Here is a 19,780-nt window from a genome sequence, read left to right on the forward strand (position 1 = left end):
CGTTCTATATACTCAAAGCCAAAAGAACTCTGATTCTCTGTAAGAAGGGGCAGGTTGTGTATAATCTAAAACAAAACCCCTGTCAACCACAACCTGGCCCTCTGTCAAAACTGCACTAGAACATGAATTTCAAAAAACAAAAAAAAATTACCAAGTACGGAGCATGGTGGCATATGCCTTTAATCCAGTACTCAGGAGGCAGGGCAGGTGATCTCTGCTGGAGGCCAGTGAACCTCTACACAAGTTACAGAGGGAGCAGTGAGACCCTTCTCAAAACCAAACAAAAAGGGCAGGGATATGGCCAGGTGGTTAGGAGCACTTGCTCTTCAGGATAAAGCCCCACCCAAAGCCCTCTTCTGGTCCCTGCTGACACAAACAGACACAAATCCATCAATAAAATAAATAAACTTAGCCAGGTGGTGGGTAGTGCACGCCTTAAAAACCCAAAAGAATTAAAACAACAACAAAACATATAAGCCTCTAGATATTTCCCAAAAGGACAAACTTGGATACATACCCGGCGTAAATAATATTATTTACTTTAAAACCAAATACATAATGGTTACTTGAAGAGGTAAAAGAACAAGCAACACAAACTGACCTAGCTGATACATAGTAACTGATCAGATATACACATTCACGGGAAGATGAGTGCATACATACATAGTTCTATTTTTTTTTTCCTCTCCGAGACAGGGTCTCATGTAGCCCAGTATGGTCTTGAAATCTTGAATTTCTTGTTTTCAAGTCCTGAAGGCATGTATACTAACACACCCAGAATTAAATGTTTTAAAACAAAGTAACAAACTGGGCGTGGTGGCTCACACTTGCAACACTGATGCTCTAAGGTCAAAGCAGGAGGATTGCCGAGTTTGAGGTCTCCTAGCCAGGTAGGACTAGGGTGTGAGACCATCACAAAATCAGACAGACATATTAACAACAATAAGGGAAAGGCTAAAAAGAAAATTCTCAACTTACTGATAATAAGTAGATTAAAGTCCTTTATAAAACAACTTTTAGGTTCAATTAAAGTTTATTTATAAAATTAAAAGACCTATGAAATTAAGGGGGTGGAAAGTAATATTCAGGTGGGTTTATTAGCCAAAGCCTATCTTTCCAGCATGTGGGAAGGGGAGGCAGGAGGACCAGTAGTTCAAGGCCAGACTTGGCTACACAGTAAGAGGGAGGGAGAAAGGGGGGAGGAAGGAGGGAGCCTTGAACTGGGAGCAGTGACTAAGTCTTGAGACTCCAGCTACTGGGAACCCTCGGCCGAGGCAGAACAGAAAGTTGGAAGGAAGCCTGAGCAACAAGTGCGACCACAGCTCAGGAAAGGAGGCCTTTAAACGGAGAAAGGTTTGCGGTGCTAATGACCAGGGAATGTACACATCTAACAAGGTTTTGAAGTCTAAAGCAAAAGCTGACAGATAACGGGCAAGTGTGGTGGTGGTGCAGATGTGTAATACTCGTAGTACTGGGAAGGTTGAGGCTGGAGGATAACCACAAGTTCAAGGCTAACCTGGGCTACAATGGTCAGACACTGTGTAAAAAGACGTAACCAAAACCAGTAACTTGACAGACACATAGGAAGGAACAGGCACCTCTGGAATTGCAGTAAGAGTGGGCCTCACCTTTCTAGACCTCAGGGACTGAGTACAAGAAGTGAGGCAACAATCTGCTGACTCATTCCAGGGAGATTTCAGTCTCAGCTCAGGAAGAGAACAATGTAACCAGCTAACCAGCATCGGTATAGCACACTTCTGAACCCAGGTCAAAAGTAAAGACACTTGTCCTCAAATCTGATGACCCAAGTTCAAACCACTATGCTAGCCACAATGAAATCTCAACATTTCAAAAAGCAGGCTTAAAGACAGCATAGCACTAACCTCATAATAACAGAACCTAAAACAACTCCAAACCATATCTCCCTCTACCACCCTAGTTAACTTCAGAGCCCAACACCATGATTCAAACCGCTTCAGGAGTAAGGCTCCATGACTCAAGGCTGAGTTGACAAAACATTGGTGACCAATGAGTATAGCATACTGCGAGTCCAGAATGGGCCAGAGGGAGAGAGGGACTCAGGTTTCAGGTTAGGAAACTGCAGAAGCCTGAGGAAGCAAAACCAAAGCAAGGAGAACGTAGCAATTTAACAATAATGAAACTGGAGACAATGTCAGGGACAACAATTACAAAAGCAGTGGCCCAGATCAGCTTCTCACTGAGGCTGCTCTTCCCCATGCACTAAAAAATCACAGGCTTCACCATTTCCACTGAGGTCCAGGAGACCCTCAAGTTTTTACTTTAGCAGCCAGGTCTGTCTATCATACCCACACCAGCAAACGCTGATACAGTTAAAGTGAACACAGCCAGAAAAGTTTCCTGGATGTACTGAACACTATACACACTATCCTTACTCTTAAAGAACGCTTAGAAATAAATCAAAACCACTCTTTTTCCCTTTTGGAGACATGAGCATCATTATACAGCCTTGGATGACCTTGAACCGTGGACCAGGCTGGCCTTGAACTCACAGATCCACCTGCCTCAGCCTTCTGGGCACTGGGATTAAGGGTGTGGTCACCACACCTGGCTAAACTACTTGCAATGCTAAATCTCATGCCATTCTCCTGTGACAGGCTGCTGAACATTGAGCAAGGCAAGCACAGGAAATGTGTAGGCAGAGAGAGAGACCTGACAGATGGCAGGAAAACCTCTCCTAGTTAGAGTAAGGAAGGCATGGGAGCACCTTGGCTAAGTACTGACCGTGACTGGGGGGCAGCAGACCACTTAGGTAGGGGAGGTAAGGGAGACTTGCTCTTCTCAGCTCGTCCAGCTTCTCCCGCAGCTTGCGCACCTGGCTGTCAGATCGGCTGACCCTCTGCCGAAGGCTCTTTAGCTCTCCGTTCTTCTTCTCAACCTGCTCCCGCAGGCAGCATACCTGGCTCTTGTTCTGCCGAGCCGAGAAGCAGTAGGAGTGCAGGGAGTCGATGAGCTTGCAGGCCCCTGAGGCTGACAGGATGACCTCATTGATGGACATGGGATTGGCATCACTGTGCTCACTCTGCACGGCTTCTGCCGCTGGCTTTGGGGTTACATCAGTGGGTGGGGCGGAGGGGCTCTGGGAAGCCTTTTGAGGGGTTGCTGTAAGTGAGGAACTTGGGGGACTCTGGGCCACACTATTCCCACTGCACCTTGGCTCTATGTCTCTCTTCAGCCTCTTGCGGTCCATGGGCTCACGAGGGACAGACGGCCTCTCTCGAGTGTGCTTGGAGGAGAAACTATATGAATGAAGTGAGCCAATGAACTTGCAAGCGCCAGATCCCGGGGGTGTGAAGTCGTCCATAGAAATGCCACTCTTGTCTGCTCCACCTGCGTCGGCAGCAGAGGAAGAAGCCTTCTGGTGGTCAGCCTCTGTAGCAGACACTTGTGCCTCTTCCTGGCCTCTGGCCAATGGGGCAGCCTGGTCACCTGGAGTTCTTTCCAGAGACTGACCCGGCTCCTGACTGACAGCACCCGGGGTGGCCTTGGGGGCTGTATCATCTTGTGGAGAAGCTCGCTTCAACTTTCGGGATTCTGGCTTGGCCATCAAGTTATCACTTGAAGATAGTGAAGACCCTATGGTTCCTTTCCCTGTTGCTGCACTTGTGTGGCCCCTCATGGCCCCTGTGGTCTTTCTCCTAGCAGGGCCATGTCCTCCAGCCCCCCTCTTCTTCTCTGACAGGTGGAAAATAGAGGGCACAGCCGTGGGCTTCAGCAGGCGATGCTGGTCCTCTAGCCTTTTGGAGAAGCTGTCTTTGGTAAAATGCTCACTACAGAGGAATGAATACTTAGTTGGGGTCCAGTTATCCCTCTGAACAGCTTTTAACCACTGGATCAGTCGTTTGGAGTCCTTTAGGGGAAACCTGCAGGACAAATAGCAAAGTACTTAGAAATACTGAGATGCTTTCTTTTAAAACTATCGTCAATAAAAGCAAATCAAGTATCAGGACCGTCTGGCAGGTTATTACTGAAATGGGAGGGAAGAAGTCCTATCCTACTGTATATATTTTAGGACACTGAGTCTATCTATAGGGTACAGAGGAACAGAGGTATTTATTGGAGTGATGTTTTTGTGCACGGTGTAAAGATTATCTTTGTATTATTAAAATGCTAATTTCTGTGATGGCAGAGAAGTTTACAGGCCTGACTTTGGTATTGTCATTGTTATGAAGCATGCCCTGCCTTAGTGTTTTGTAAACATTGCTCTCCATAACCTTCTGGTTGGTCAAAGGAAGAGTGGAATGGCCAATAGCTGGGTGGAAAGTTAAGGTGGGACTTCTGGGCTGAAATGCAGAGTCTGAGGTAGGAATCTGGGCAGAGTCCCAGCCTGACTGGATGGAGGAGCATGTGCCAAGATGACACTGAGATGGACAGGTAATGAACCGGGCATGTGGCGGGATGTAGGCCAGCCAGTGTTGCTGGGTTACAATAACTGAGAGCTGCCCAGCTTGCCCAGAGCTTATAATAGACATAGTAAGTCTCTGTGTCTTTAGGGCAAGGGTGGGCATAGAAAGTCCATCAGGGTTACAGCTACTTTTCATAGGTGTAACAAAAGACCCTGGGCACTAAGGATGCTTAGAGACAGCAGGTAGAATCCAGACAAGAAAGCACTTTCACAAGTGGACCACTGACCAAATTATCTGGTACTTGAAAAGTGTGTTTCTGGGTGCTAGAACCCTAAGGAGAAGCCAGGCAGGTAACAGCTGGGAGCAAGAGACCAGGAGATATCGGAGGTCCAGCTAATTACCAACCACAGCTGAGGCTCAGGTAGCTAAGGGTCTAGCATGAAGACCCAAAAGCTCTAGCCAGGCTAATGACTCACAACTGTGGCATCAGTTAGTCTGAGGTACGAAGGTCACAAGTTTAACATCTGCCTAGGAAAAGAGCAAGTCCAAGGCGTATCTGGCAGAGTTCAATGTCATCCTTAGCTCTCCATAAGGCCAGTCTGGCTCTGCTGAGATTTCTGTCTCAAAACCAGACATACAAAAGAAAATAAGAGGAAAAAGCGCAGGGAGTTTAGCTTCCTGGTAAGAGAGCTTCGTAAGCCTCTAAGTAGGCAGCAAAAGTTCCCTTAGGAGCCTAGACAAACCTCTGAGAAGTTATGCTGACTAAGCCAGTCAAAGGTTAGGGTGGTAGGGGTTAGCAGTTAGGAGACAGAGGCAGGAGAGTTCAAGTCAATGGCAATTCAATGAGGCTTTATCTCAAAACACACACACCAAAAATGTTAAATTTTATGTAGTATTTTATGTTGGGAGAAGAAAATTGGGAAAAAAAAAGGATGTTCAATAACATACTTAGTAATTTCTTCCCTCATCTAATGAAGCTATGTAATGGTCACTTATTAACGCAAGATCTGTAAGACCAAACGGACTACGCATGGTAGGCAATACTCAAGTGCTAAGAGCCTCACCTGAGCTCGTCCAGCCTCCAGGAACCTGCTATGAACCAAGACTGGCCCTAATACGATGGATCTGGACGTTATAAGCAACATGATCTTCTAACTCTCTTTATCAATGTTCAGTGAGCTAGATTTCTGGAGTTCTCTTGGCCCCAATTTGGGCACAGTCTACCCACATACCATGTTAGAACATGGGGAAAGCAACATGAGTCCTTGAGACACTGCCTCGTTTTCAAACACTGTTAACAAAACTTCTGGGAGGTGTTTTAAATGAAATTGTTACGGAAACATTCTGGTTGATCTGTAAGATTGTTTTACTAGGTTTTGTTCTGAGCCAGGTTCTAAGGACTCGAGCCTTAATGTAACCCTGTGAACTTTCAACAGACACGTGCCATTCCCATTTTTAAAATTTAACATCAAGTACTAAGAGGTGGCAGGATGTAGGAAGTGGCTTCTAAGGTAGAGTCCCTTCGCTCACTGTTCACTCCACTTGGAAATCAGCAGGAGAGAACCAACTGAAATGGGGAGTCTTGAAAGCCTTCAGAAGGCGCGGCCCGCACAAGGGCCACCGGAGAACCCTCCGGAAAGCCCTTCCACGATCCTCCCCCGGGCCTCGGCCAGAGTGCAGGATGCGGTAGATGATCAGTGCCAGTGCCTGGGCCGCAGGACCCCGTAGGAGAACGATGAGAGCTATGGATGCAGGAAGTAGAGCTGCGTGCGCCGGGCCGCACTCCTGCCACACACCTCCAGCCGGGCTTGCCCCGCCGAGGCAAGAGTGGAGAACTGCTCAAAACCAAAAAGCAGGATTAACCTGAGAACGCGCCCTAGCAGAATACTCCTGAAATTGGCAGCGCCAGCCCAAATCAGTGCGACGCCCGTTGGTGGAGGTGGCGGCGGGGGCCTCCGGCCGCTCTGCCCGAGGCATGGCCGTGCTGGTCCCCCAAAGCCAGCGGTCCGAGCCAAGGTCACAAAGCTCCACGACTCGTCCACCTCCCACAGTTGCACTCGGCTAGTCGGTCCCCCACTCCCGGTTCCCCGAGCTCGGCCCGCCGCGCGGCCTCAGTTTCCCCGCGGGCCCGGCCAGGGCGGGGGCGTGGCGGACCCGGAGGCGGGCCGCGTACCTGTGGAAGGAGACAGCGCGTTTCTCGCCCTTGCCCTGCCTGTTGGAACAGTTCACGGCCGCGCAGCAGATCACCATTGCGGGCCTCGGTCGTGAGCGTCGCCAGGCTCCGATCCTTGCCGCCCGCCCGCTGGCCCGACCCGCCCCGAGGGAGTGCGGCGACACAGCTCGGGACGTGGGCCGCGGTCGAGCCGTACGGCAAGATGGCTGCGCGCTGCCGCCCGCACCACGCTGCGCTCGGGCTGCCCCGCCACGGCGCCAGCGTCGCGGCCGCAGCGAGCGGCGAGTCCGTACCGAGACATGCGCGGGTGACTGTCTGTACGGAAAGATGGCGGCGCCGGACGAGCGCAGCTCCGGCCGGCTCGGGGCTGCTCCGAAGTGGCGGGGCGGAGTGGGGCGGGGCGATTGGGTCCGGTTAGGAACCACACGCGCCGAGGCCCCGCCCCCGCTCTCCCACCGCCGTACGGCGAGATGGCGACGCCCGCGCTTCCGCTGCGCCGCGCTTGGCTACCTCGGCTTCCCGTCGCTGTGTCGCGCAGTAGCCCGTCGGAGCGACAGCACGGTCAGTCGGCGGCCGGACAGGGAAGATGGACGCAGGTAAGGAGGGCGGGCGCCTGCCCTGTCGCGGGCGGGCTCCCGTGGACGCCCGCTGGGGCGGAGGCCTGTGTGTTGGGCAGGGCGGGCCGCACCTCCCCGCAGCGCTCCATACCCGCTTCGCGGGGCCACTCGTGAACGCTACGGCCTCCGGCGCCTAGCGGAGGCCCTTGGGGAGCGTCCCAGCCTGTGAACTCGCGGCTGCGGGCTGGAGGGCAGAGAGTCTGAGGGACGTAGCAGGACGCGGGCACACTGGTGCCCCGGGGTGGACCCGTGCGCTGCGGAGCTAGGCCGTATCCTGCCCGGCGACCTCTTTAACTTCTGTCAAGTTGTTGGATGATGGTCCAGCAACCACACCATGGACGTCTTTTGTCTTTAAAGTTCAATAACCTGTGTAGGCGATCCACGCTCCTGTTAATGACAGCAGATCAGTCACATGCTACTTTGACTTCTTGGGGTCCTAATACTGGCTTAAGTGTGGGTGGTTTTTGTTTGTTTTTTTTTAGCTTATTTATATTTTCAACTGACTTGCTTCCGAAGCTGGAGAGTACAGTTCTTTTGTTTATATTGTCAAGATGTCTTGGGGATGCAAATCTATCAAATACATTCTTTGTTTATAGCCCTAAAATAGCCCCCCACACCCACAACAGAGGTTCTCTTTAATTTCCTCAGCAGCTTTAGCGTTTTCAGTATTTTTTTTTTTTTAAATTAAAGCGCGACCTTGCCTTCAAGAATCCACTCCTTTGTGAAGGACTCCTGCTACCTGATTTCATTGTACCTGTCTTGGATGGCGTTTCTTTTGATGTTTTCCTTCTGACGGCTGTATCATAGATGTAGTCTGCTTACTTGGGAGTAATGCCTACAGTTAAGACACATTTCAGTAGTTTGTGGCAGCCGTCAATGTTTTAAATAGCCAGAGGAAGCAGGAACCTTGACTCCCCAAGATGCATGAGCCAGGCATGTATTTTGTGAAGTTAATTTTTTTTTTAGAATGAGTCAATGAAGCTGCCACACAACACAGTGTTTGCTGGAGGTATGGAATGGAGTAATACATTGAATTATTTAATTATTCTCCCCCCACCTTTTGTTTTTAAAGACAGGGCCTCGCCACTTAGTCTTGTCTGATCTTGAACTCTTGAACCAAGCTGACCCAAGCCTCACAGAAATATATCTGCCTGGTTGTTACATCCCCAGTGTTGCAATTAAAGGCAAGCACCACCTGACTCCAATTAATTAAGTGGGCATTGAATGCTGCTGTGAAGTCAAACTCTAAAGACATCTGTGTTTGAAGACTTGTATTAATGCTGATAAAAACACTTTTTTTTTTTTTAACGGTATGATGGTGCAGTTTTTCTCCTGATAAAGTTCTGGATGGCCCCTTTTATGATCTAAACACTGATCCCCAGCCACCATTGTAATATTGCTTCTGGTTTTGTTTTTTTTTTTTTTTTTTTTTTTTTTTTTTGGTTCTTTTTTTTTCCGGAGCTGGGGACCAAACCCAGGGCCTTGCGCTTCCTAGGTAAGCGCTCTACCACTGAGCTAAATCCCCAGCGCTTCTGGTTGTTTTTATAATTGTTGTATACAGTTCTCCACTCTCCCCCCACACACACGGGGAGGTGGGGAGGGAGAGAGAGAGGGAGGGAGAGAGAGGGAGGGAGAGAGAGGGAGGGAGGTCTCTCTACAAAAGCCCTCACTGTCCTAGAACTCAGGATATAGACCAGGCTGGCTTTGAACTTAGAGATGCCTCTGCTTCCCAAGTGCTGGGCTTAAAAAGTGTGAGCCACCCCGCTCCACCTAACTTGATCTTTTTATAAACTGCATTTGTTATTGGGTATCAGGAGTTGTAACCTAGACATTGGATTAGAAAAATGGACAAAGGAAGAGAAATGCTGTCTGAGGCCCCTGAAGTTCTCCACAAGAGACCAGAAGTATATAGGACTGGGTGGTGCTTATATGAGAGAGTGATGTGGGCCGGGTTATAGGGGACTGGAACTGTAGCAGGATGAGCAAGAAAAATCTCACTTTAGAAGTCTATTTTAAAGTTTTTTTAGATAATTCATTATTTTTCCCACTCTCCCCTCCACACCACTTTAAGTACACCCACCCCTTGCTCTCTGAAAGTACATTCTTGTCAGGACTAAACCAAAAACAAAGTGGCGTGGAGGTTCATGCCCCTGAGAGTTAGGAGGACTGGAGAGATAGTTCAGTCAGTTCCTAGTACCTATCTATGTTAGGCAACCCATAATCCCTGTTACTCTCGTCCAGGGGACCCAGTGCCTAAGGCACCACACTCAGATGCACAATGCAGACACAGCAGCCTACACTGCTGGTTGGTTTTTGGAAGTGGGTTTTCTGTATAGCTCTGGTTGTCTTAGAACTCTCTCTGTAGACCAGGCTGGCCTTGAGCTCAGAGATCTGCTTGCCCTGCCTCAAGAGTGCTGGGGTAAGGGCGTGTGTCTCCCCACCTGCCATGCACTTTAGGTTTGTTTGTGAGTTTTGTCTAAGTGCAAAGATGGTGAAAGATTATTTTGGTTCAATCATGGATCCTTGCTGGGTCACTGTGAGGACTCACAAGTTTATTCTGAGTATGATTTGGGAAGGTTTTGAGATGAGTATGTGAAATTTAACAGACTTGCTTTGGCATTTTTTTTTTTTTCAGAGCTGGGGACCGAACCCAGGGCCTTGCACTTGCTAGGCAAGCGGTCTACCACTGAGCTAAATCCCCAACCCCTACTTTGGGATTTTTTTAAAAAAACTTTTTAAATATCATTTGTATTTATCTTTTGAAATTAAAATATAATTACATCATTTTTTTTCCTTTTCCTTTTCTTCTTTCAGCCCCTACCATATATTTCCTCCTTGCACTCTCTGTGTGTATGCCTGTATTCCTAAATATATAAATAAAACCTGCTTGGTCTGTATATTGTTATTTGCTTGTGCATGATTTCAGGGAGACTGATACTGGGGAGGCTCTTCTGAGGAAGATTGTTTTTCCCGCCCTCACCGTTCCTTACTGACTGTTGGGGCTGCATGAGTTCCCCTCCATGCTAGCCTGCCTGTTGGTGGTGTCCTTCTTCAGGTCTTGTTAGCAGTCGTGCTAATTGGATTCTGCGTAGCTTCTCCGATATTCTAAGAGATGTGCTCTCACAGCAAGCTTCCGTTCTTCTGACACTTAGAGTTTTCAGCCCTTGCCTTCCCCTATAGTCTCTGAGCTTAACTGCAGGAGTTGTAGACCTGACAGCCGGGGGTGGTCACTTGTTCTTTAAATTCTGTTTAGTTTGCTCTTCTGTAATGGTTTCCATATGTTGCAAAAAGAGGTTTCCTTGTTGAGGACTGAGATCTACACTTATTTGTGGATATATGGGCAAATATGTGGACTGTAGTTAGGAATTATGCTGGTGTAGTAGAGTAAAAATTGTAGATTCTCCAAGATCCAGGGCGTTATTAGCCCCAGCCAGGTAGATGACTGAGTTTCCAGTTTCAGGCATGATTTTTCTCTTATTGAGCAGGTAGGGGTGTGTGTGTGTGTGTGTGTGTGTGTGTGTGTGTGTGTGTTGGTGCACATCACACATGCTGTAACATAGGAGGAGTGGAGGTCAGAGGATAAAGTCCTCTTTCCACCATGTGGGATTAAGCTGAGGTATCAGGCAAGAGCTTAACCATCTTGCTGACCTTGTTCTGTCTTCTGTTGAGAGTGCACTGAAGAGGGATGAAGCCTGAAGCAAGATGAGGTAAGAGCCTGCTTGAGTAGGACATGTAGAGATGCTGTAGACATGGAAGCCCTTAGATTCCAGATGTGTGGGGAAGGCCAAGCCACCAGGTTTTATTTGAAAATTGGAAGTGAAGAGGGGTGAAAATGGCACTGGGTTTTACTGTACAAGCTAAGAAAATTGGAATGGGGGGTGGGGCATGCTCGATAGAGACTTGATTTTGGTTTTGCCGAGTGTAAGTTATATAGCTGGTCTTTGTTACTTTGTGGGTTCATCTCTCTTTCACCCTTCTCCACCTCTTTTCTTCTACTTTACAACCCCCTAACTCTGTATAGGAGAGGAAAAAGGATAGAGGAGAGAGGGAAGAGCTTGAATAAAGTCAGGAGCAGAAAGGGGCAACATTAGTAGACTACTTCCTGCTGAGTAGGAGCTCTTTGAGGTGAGTTTGATCTTTACCATCAGGATGTCTAGTTTCTTCTTGTTTCTTCTTTGCACATGGCAACTTAAAAAGCTGAGCCCAACAACCCACCATGTCTCTCAGGAGCCCTAGCATTTATATACCCTCTGAAAAAGTTCCTAGAACTCCAGTTATCTACAAGAGTAGAAATTATCAGCAGTGGCAAAACCATGCTCCTACCAGAGCACGAGGCAAGTCACAGTCAGCCGCTGTGGACAGCCTGAAGCAGCCCATAGCCCACACCTGGATTAACACAAGTATATACTTATAATAGTTAATTGTGTTTTAAAGAAACCAAAGTTCTCACTACAAAAGTCCTTGTTAAGTGACCAAGTAGCATTGTTAAGGGGCCATTAGTCTTGGAGCTAAAGGAATAGCTTTATACTGAAGGTGAGCAGAAAGCTGTTATTAGATAAAAATTGTCCAAGGTCTGCATGTAAGTAGGAAATAGGAGGCCAGGGAGGCAGCCCAAGTCTGCTAATATAGGGATGTGGAAGGCCCAAATGGTTTGGTTCACCTCTCTGCCTATATCCCAGCACTGTACGTGCACATATGGTCCTGGTTCAAAGAAGTGTTGGTGACAAGGGAATGTGTCAGTAGAGTACTTATTGAATGAGCACAAGAGTCTTGCGTTTGGATCCTTAGCATCTACATAAAAGTGAGGTGCAGCAGCCACTGATACGCGTGTATGCAGTCCCATGGAATTTAAATCAATGCCTTACCTATCCCTCTGCCACAGGCTGAAATACCTAATGCAAGTTCTGTATCCAGAAGGCTCAGTAACTGCCAACTGATGCTGCGTATGGAACAACTACCCGAGCTCATGTCAAAAGCCCCACTGGGGATGCAGCTCAGTGGTAGATACCTTCCTAGCATGCACAAGGCCTTGAGGCCCATTGCCCCTAAAAAGGGGAGCGGGCCGTGGCAGTGGGGGTGTAGCTTGGTTGATAGAGTGTTTGCCTACTACTCACAAAACCTTTGGTGAATCCCTACCATTGAGTGCATTCCCAGAGGTGCCGGCAGGCAGAAGTTCAAGGTCATCTGTGACTATGGAGGGAGTTTTAGAGCCACTTGAGATGCATGAAACCCTGCCTACAAACAACCATGAAATGGCCAAAATCTTTGTGCCTGGTACAGTAGTGTGTGCCTGTAATCCCAGTACTTCAAAAGCTGAGGCAGAAATTTGAGACCAGCCTGGAATCTACTGAGACCCCTATCTTAAAAACTGGATATGGTGACTCATGCCTATAATCAGTCCTACAACTGAGGAGGCCTAGACAAGAGTTTTCACAAGTTTGAGGCCAGCCTGGATTACTTGGTTCCAGGTTGGTTTAAGTTACACTGTGAGGCCTTGACTCAGCAAAACAAGGGCCATGGCTTATCTAGTGGCCCAAGCTGTAATCCTAGTTACTTGGGGGGCTTGGGGGATGGGGTAAGGCAGGGGTATTGCTAGAATGTCTCGACCCACCAGCTGCCTAGTAGTCATAGAGAGATTTATATTTATTTATTAAGCATAGACTGTAGCTAGCTACCAGTTAGCTAACATGTCACACTTAAATTAACCCATTTATTCTAATCTACATTTTCCCACATGGTTGTTACCCTCTCCCTTCAGTCCTGGTACCTGTTCCTCCCTCCTTGAATCTACAATGCCTGATCCTTCCCAGAGTTCCTATCTCTGTATGGAAAACCTGCCTATCCTTTCCTGCCCGGCTATTGGCCATTCAGCTCTTTACTAAACCAATCAGAAAATGCTTAGGCAGGTGAGGAAGGACAGAGACACAGTGTATGAAAAGATTATCCCAACTCAGGATCACAAGTTCAAGGCCAGCTTGGGCTGCAAAATGAGTTTAAGACTAGCTTTTTATATCATATTTATTGATGCTATTGGTTCTTATTATGACCTAGCCAGCCCCCCAATAATTGAGTCAGAGTCCTATCAATTTATTTAATCAGTTTTAGCCTAAATACTGAGTGATTACCCCTAAACTATTTCTCTGCGCTAGACTGGCTTCCTCAGCTGTGCTCCCCAAGTTACTTGCTCACCCATTTTTTTCTGCTCCATCTCTTTACTCCGAACGAAGGACCACTTAACTCTTGGCCATGTACTCCTGGACCATCCCACCTAATGGAGATCTCCTGCTCTCCTGTCTTCTTACTCCTTTTCTCTGTGTCCCTGTCTCTCCCTCCCTGCACCCCCCCCCCCATAACTGAAACCCCACCCACCTCTGTCTCTCCATTAAGGGGCTGTCAGCCACCGTTACTTAACCAATCAGAGAAAGTTGGTGAGCTGAGAATGTGCTTCTTGGGGCTGCCATCAGCTCTTGGGGGCCAGTGGTTAGCATTTGAATACATAGCAGCACCAGACAAACCCCTAACAGTAGCTAGCCTTTTCTCTCCAAAATAAAGAGTAAAATGAGGGGTAGAGATGTACCTCAGTGATAACTGTCGACCTAGCATGTGTACCTCAGTGATAACTGTCGACCTAGCGTGTGTGAGGCACTAAATCCAGTCTCCAGTAAAAACAAACAGGAGAAAATCAGGTATTTTTAAAACCACCATCACATTAAAAGAGTTTTATGAAATTACTTTTGGTGGCTGGAGAGATGGCTTAGCAGTTAAGAGAACCCAACATCCAGATCTGATGCCGCCTTCTGGCCTCTGCAGGCACTGACACATGTGCATGCATGTATACACACACACACACACACATACACACATACTCACACACACACATACACTCACACACACATACATACACACATACTCACACACACACATTCACACTCACATACACTCACACACTCACACACTCTCACACACACACATTCACACTCACACACATACACTCTCACACACACTTAAACATACACACTCTCACACACACACTCAACACACACTTTAAAAATTATCTCCTGGCTGTGTATGAAGTGTGTAAATGAAACCTAAATAAGTTTCATATTGTATTTGGGTCATAGTGCTTTTTCTAATGAGATCTTACTATGTACATGCAAATATCCCCAAATTTAAAATACTTCTGTCCCAGTTAGTGAGGCTAACTTTGAACTTATCCTTCTGTCAGATTACAGACCAGGACCATAAATGGTTCACCAATAAACCCAGTTAATGTGGCACTAGATATCAAACTGGAGGCTTTCTGTAAACTCTGCAAGCATTCTTCTAAGTGAGCTATGTCCCCAGCCTCATAGTACTGGATTTTGATGTAGACATTCTGTCCATTATGTATACTAAAGTATACTAAAGTGTAGTTTTCTAGCTTTGTGGCAGCTAAAAATTTTAATTTCTTCTACTTGAAAATTATTATTTCTTTTGCAATGATCCAAGCTCTATGGATTTTTTTTTTTAAAAAAATTGTTTATATGTCTAAGCTGTTGCTGTCTTCAGACACATCAGACAGATGAGGGCATCGGATCCCATTACAGATGGTTGTGAGCCTCCATGTGGTTGCTGGGAATTGAACTCAGGACCTCTGGAAGAGTAGTCGGGTGCTCTTAACCACTGAGCCATCCCTCCAGACCCAGAAATCGTCATCTTCATCGTAAGAATTTTTCAAAGGAAATAAAGCTAGAGACTTGCTATATATCCCAAGCTGACCTCAAATTTATGATCCTCCTCCTTCAGACTTCCAGGGGCTGGAAGTACAGGCCTGGGCCATCATTCTTAGCTTAAAAATACAAAAATGAGATATATTGCTGTAGTCTTTAAAAGAGATCTACTGGCTGCATGCTTTTGTGACTTCCTGCTTGAATGACAATGTAATCTGCCATTAAGTAAAAAGGTTAGTCCATTCATTGAGCATAGTTCTGTATTTTTCTGTCAGATAAACTATTAAATCATAGTACTAAACTGTCATATTTTTAAACACTTTTCATTTTTTCTTGCAGTCATGATCACAGAAGTCCCAGTAAGAGGGTGTTGGCATCAGACACATAGGGTGCTTGACCAAATAAGAGTTCTCTCATAGAGACAGAGGGTCCTTAGACCCCTACTTTTGTGCGTCTTCTTTTTTTTTTTTTAATTAATTTATTTATTATATATGAGTACACTGTAGCTGTTTTCAGGCACACCAGAGGAGAGCATCAAATATCATTACAGATGGTTGTGAGCCACCATGTGGTTGCTGGGAGTTGAACTCAGGACCTCTGGAAGAACAGTCAGTGCTCTTAACCACTGAGCCATCTCCCCAGCCCTTCTGTGCATCTTCTAACGGCAGATTTAACTATTTGTTTAGGGGTTTGCAAACTGTTTGCTCTGTAAGGTTTATCTCTCTGTCAACCTCAGGAGCCATTTGGGATGCTTTGTAAATGATGTGTTGGACTGTAAAGAGTCTGTAGCAGGACAGCACAGTTGAACTGAAGAACTTCTGTGGAGAAGTGGGGAGGTCAATTGGTGCCCAGAGAGTTTTTTGCTGGTGAACTTTAGTGGTTGTGAGCTTAGGTTTTGCACTTGTCCTGGGTTCTCATCCCTTTGGACAGAGCTTGTGGTGCCATTTCTTAAGAGGGGTGACTGAAGCTCAGAGAAATGTGGCATGTAGCTGTATGTATGGCCCCAGCTTTGGGCTGTGTCCAGACCTCAGTCATTAGAGCCTGTGTTTGAAAAGGTTACACGTTTTTACGTAAGGTAGATCCAGAAGTGTCTCTTCTGCATCTGCTTTGCCTGGATGATGCTTCGTGAATGTCACGCCAATCGCGCTTGTTTGTTTATTGCAGTTGACACTGTGGGTATGCCCAGGTAAGGTGCAGTATTGTGTTTTCTTCCTGTCTTCCAAACCAGTGGGATGTCTGCAACAACAAAAGAATGCTAATTGAAATCTTTGAGGCAGTGGAGCCCTAAGTGCCAGTTGTCCCAGGTGAAAGGCTAAAGTCATCTGTGCTGACTCTTCCGGTAGCATAGCTGCCTCATGCTCTAACTACAGTTCCAAGTCAGTCTTTATCCCTCCCCCACCGTGCGCGCGTGCGCGGGTGCGTGGGTGTGCGTGCTTAGACAGAGTCTTACTGTGTATGCCTGGCTGGCCTGGAACTCACAGATATCTACCTGTCTCTGCCCCCAGAGTGCTGAAATTAAAGGCATGCGCCTCCACACCAGGACTTTCTTGGGGAAAGTTTGTTGGGTTAAAATCTCTTGGTGAAGAAGCTCGAATGTTTGCTTTGATACTTCTGTCCATTGTTACATTTTCATTTAGGAACAGAGTGGATTTCTTTACATACTTCCTCATTTCAACGATTGGAGAAGACTAGCCCTGCGAAAGAGTGCTTATGGCATTCCTGAGATGGTTCAGAGCTCTAGAATCCTTACTCAGCCCAGTGAGGAGTGCACACCGTTTCCACTTGACCAGTGAGGAAATGGAGACACAGAGAGGATACTGATTTCAGGGGATCACGAGCTAGTTTTTAGTGGCCTCAGGCCCCAGGACTCTTGATTCCCACACTACCTTGCTAGGAGTGAATGCCCTCGGAAGTGGGACAGATATAGCTCCTGCTCACAGAGTAAACACTCCTCTGACACGAGGAGGATAGGAGAGTAGCATGGATGCCTGTCTGCAGTTAGACCTGGGACAGGTGACTCAGCAGTGGAGTGTGGGATCTGTTGGTGGTCTGGGCACTTCTCTCCACAGACCATTGGGATTGCTCTTGCTTCTTGGCTGCTGTGAAGTTGGTGGGAGCTGTGATTGCTTCTTTTTAGTTCTGTCCCAGCCTGGTTTCTTTTCACACCCAGTCTGGCTTTTGGTTTGTCAAGCTGCATAACCCATAATTTTCATAGTTCTGAGAGTAGACTTGGTAATCTATTTGAGTTTAATAGAGCCTTACTCACTTTGAAGTTGGCTTCCTTACCTATAAAGTTTGCTAATAAACCTAAGAAATTTGCCTATCCTGTGTTTTGCTGCTTTAGACATTAGGGGCACATGATGGTTTTTAGCTTCTTGAAAACATGAACGTGAATGTTAATTCACAGCTTGGCCTTTAGCATCAGGTACATGTAGAAAATGGGAGAAATTAAGTTGGACTTAGGATCAGCAAGCAGGTTGTTGACGTTGTCTTGAAAGTAAGCAGACAGCTAAACCCTGGAGGAGCAGAGTGCCTAGCCCGCTGGGCCTGGCCCTGCCCTGCTCCGAGAACCTCAGCAGTGCTCTGCTGCTGAGGACTTGGCAGTGGGGCCTGCATTTCTGGGACATTCTAGTACTTCTCAGCCTGCGATTGTGCCCACTGAAGCCTTGTGTGCATACTGAAATATGCTTTCAATTCTGTGATTCTGCAAGATGTCCATCTGTCTGCCTGAAGTGCCTCATGGGAAATCTTTGATGAAGGCATCATTGCTGTGTGGCAAACCAGCCCTGTTTATTACACCATTTTTATGGATGAGTGATTGCTTATATTCAGAACTTATATAAATGGCCCAAGAACCTATAGCTTGTGACTGCTCTAGCTAGATTTAAAACTCTGGCTACCGGGTAGTGCCCGCCTTTGCCGTGTTCCTCAACATGGGAGCTGAATGCACTGGGTACCATGTCCATGGTGTATAGCAGGTGATTAGAATTCTAGGAGGCACCTTCTTTTTGAGGGATGTGACTTAGTTGGTAGAGTGCTTGTCTAGAATACATGACACCAGGATGAAGTTCAGGTCTTGGCCTTACATAAACTGAGGTGGTGGTGTATGCCTGTAGTCCTAGCACTCAAGAGGTAGAGGCAGAGGCAGAAGGATCAGGAGTTCAAGGTCATTGTAGGCTACATTTCAAGTTCAAGACCTAGGCTACATGAGGCCCTGTCTCAAAAAAATAAGATAGAGCTTGGTGGTGGTGGCACTTACCTTTGATTCCAGCACTTGGGAGACAGACAGAGGTGGGTCTCTGTGACTGTGTGACCAGTTTGGTCTACATTTCAAATTCCAGGACAGTCTGAGGTATGTAGAGACTGTTTGGTAAAGAAAAGAAAAAAAAAATTTCAAGTCTCAAATAACCAAGAACTTACTTTTTTTCCCCCTTAGGGGGTGGGGTGGGATCTTGCTCCTGTTTCCTTACAAGTTTCATCAGAGCAACTTCTTCACAGACTGTCATGTGTGCTCATGTATTTACTTACATGGCCACTAGGGAAATGCAAAAATGCAGATGCAGCAAGAATCCTTAGTGCAGAGATGTTATACTTGTAGCACGGGTTACTCCCTTTGTGTTCCTGAAGACAAAGACGGGTCATGCATTCCAGACACACAAACACACACAAACACACACACACACACACACACATACACACACACACACACACACACACATACACATACACACACATACACACACACACACACACACCCCCAGCTTATTTCCGAAATGCCTTGGCTACTCATGGGCTGGGCAGCTCTAATCCTCCCTGACTAGTATACATTTCCCTCTGGTACTCCTAGCTCAACACCTTCTAAATCTACCTTTAACCTTGCTGCCCTGTTACCTTCTGTGAGGTCCACTGGTCTTGGCTGCCCGAGAGGCTTCTGGGCAGCCCTTGTTGGGGTTGGGGGAGCTTTCTCTTCCCACTTAAATTTCGGATGATCTTCCCTCTGCAGCTCTAAGTATGATCCGTACCCAGCCCCAAACCCAGTCCTGTTGATTCTGTTTCTCTCCCCTACATCCTAGCTCATGCAAATCTAAGGGTCCTACCCCTTCCCCCATTTGCCCAGTCATTGACCACTGGCATCTTTATTGATTGATCAAAACCCAATTGGGGGCAAAGACTTTCAGTGTCTGGATTCTTGATTAGGGAACCCCCAATCAATTCAAAGCATTAGAACCAATCCTCGTTGGGGATTTAGCTCAGTGGTAGAGCGCTTGTCTAGCAAGCACAAGGCCCTGGGTTTGGTCTCCACCTCCAAAAAAAAGAAAGAAAAAAAAAAAAAAACCAATCCTCAACATACAATGGTCACCATGTAAAAATCAGACAAATGTGTTTGTATGGTTTCCACAGCCACTTTGACATATGATACTCTCCGGTTTGCCGAATTTGAAGATTTCCCCGAGACCTCAGAGCCTGTTTGGATTCTGGGCAGAAAATACAGCATTTTCACAGGTATTGTCCTCTTGGCTCAAATTACTTCTGCAGAAGTCTTGAGATGGAATTGTCTGCTGCCTCTCACTTTGTGTTTGTCTTCCCTTTAAATAACTAGAGAAGGATGAGATCTTGTCTGATGTTGCATCCAGACTTTGGTTTACGTACAGGAGAAACTTTCCAGCTATTGGTGAGTGCTTTTTAATCTCTCAAATGTTTTGGTTCATTTATTTGTTTTTAATCTCTGTCTTATGAAATGGGGGTACAGACACGTGAATGGAGGTCAAAGAACAACCTAGGGCTTTTAGTCCTTGCTTTCCTCCTTGGTTGAGTCAAGGTCTCTTATTCATCACTGTTATGTCTCTAGCTAGACCATGAGCTTCCAGGGATTCCCCTCTCTCTTCCTCCCATCTT

The 19,780-nt window shown here is 46.8% G+C and overlaps 2 protein-coding genes across 5 annotated transcripts in view; one reads left to right on the forward strand and one right to left on the reverse strand.

Moving 5' to 3' along the window:
• The window catches only part of Thap4 (THAP domain containing 4), a 39,722-nt gene extending 32,833 nt beyond the window's left edge, over positions 1-6,889 (reverse strand). The window contains exons 1-2 of one of the 2 annotated variants that reach the window (XM_039083932.2): positions 6,559-6,889; positions 2,764-3,902 (exon numbers count right to left, since the gene is read on the reverse strand). In XM_039083932.2, coding sequence (XP_038939860.1) covers positions 2,764-3,902; positions 6,559-6,635 — 1,216 coding nt within the window. In that variant the 5' untranslated portion in view covers positions 6,636-6,889. The remainder of the gene's footprint in view (positions 1-2,763; positions 3,903-6,558) is intronic. The other variant, NM_001005564.1, reaches the window with a different exon arrangement.
• A 115-nt stretch (positions 6,890-7,004) lies between these two features.
• Positions 7,005-19,780, forward strand: part of Atg4b (autophagy related 4B, cysteine peptidase) — a 31,685-nt gene continuing 18,909 nt past the window's right edge. Inside the window, exons 1-3 of one of the 3 annotated variants that reach the window (XM_006245534.5) lie at positions 7,005-7,154; positions 19,286-19,387; positions 19,485-19,556. In XM_006245534.5, the coding sequence (XP_006245596.1) occupies positions 7,145-7,154; positions 19,286-19,387; positions 19,485-19,556 (184 nt within the window). In that variant the 5' untranslated portion in view covers positions 7,005-7,144. The remainder of the gene's footprint in view (positions 7,155-19,285; positions 19,388-19,484; positions 19,557-19,780) is intronic. The other 2 variants (XM_063267328.1, NM_001399197.1) reach the window with 2 other exon arrangements.

This window comes from Rattus norvegicus, chromosome 9 (genome assembly GCF_036323735.1).
Source record: "Rattus norvegicus strain BN/NHsdMcwi chromosome 9, GRCr8, whole genome shotgun sequence".
Lineage (NCBI taxonomy): Eukaryota > Metazoa > Chordata > Mammalia > Rodentia > Muridae > Rattus > Rattus norvegicus.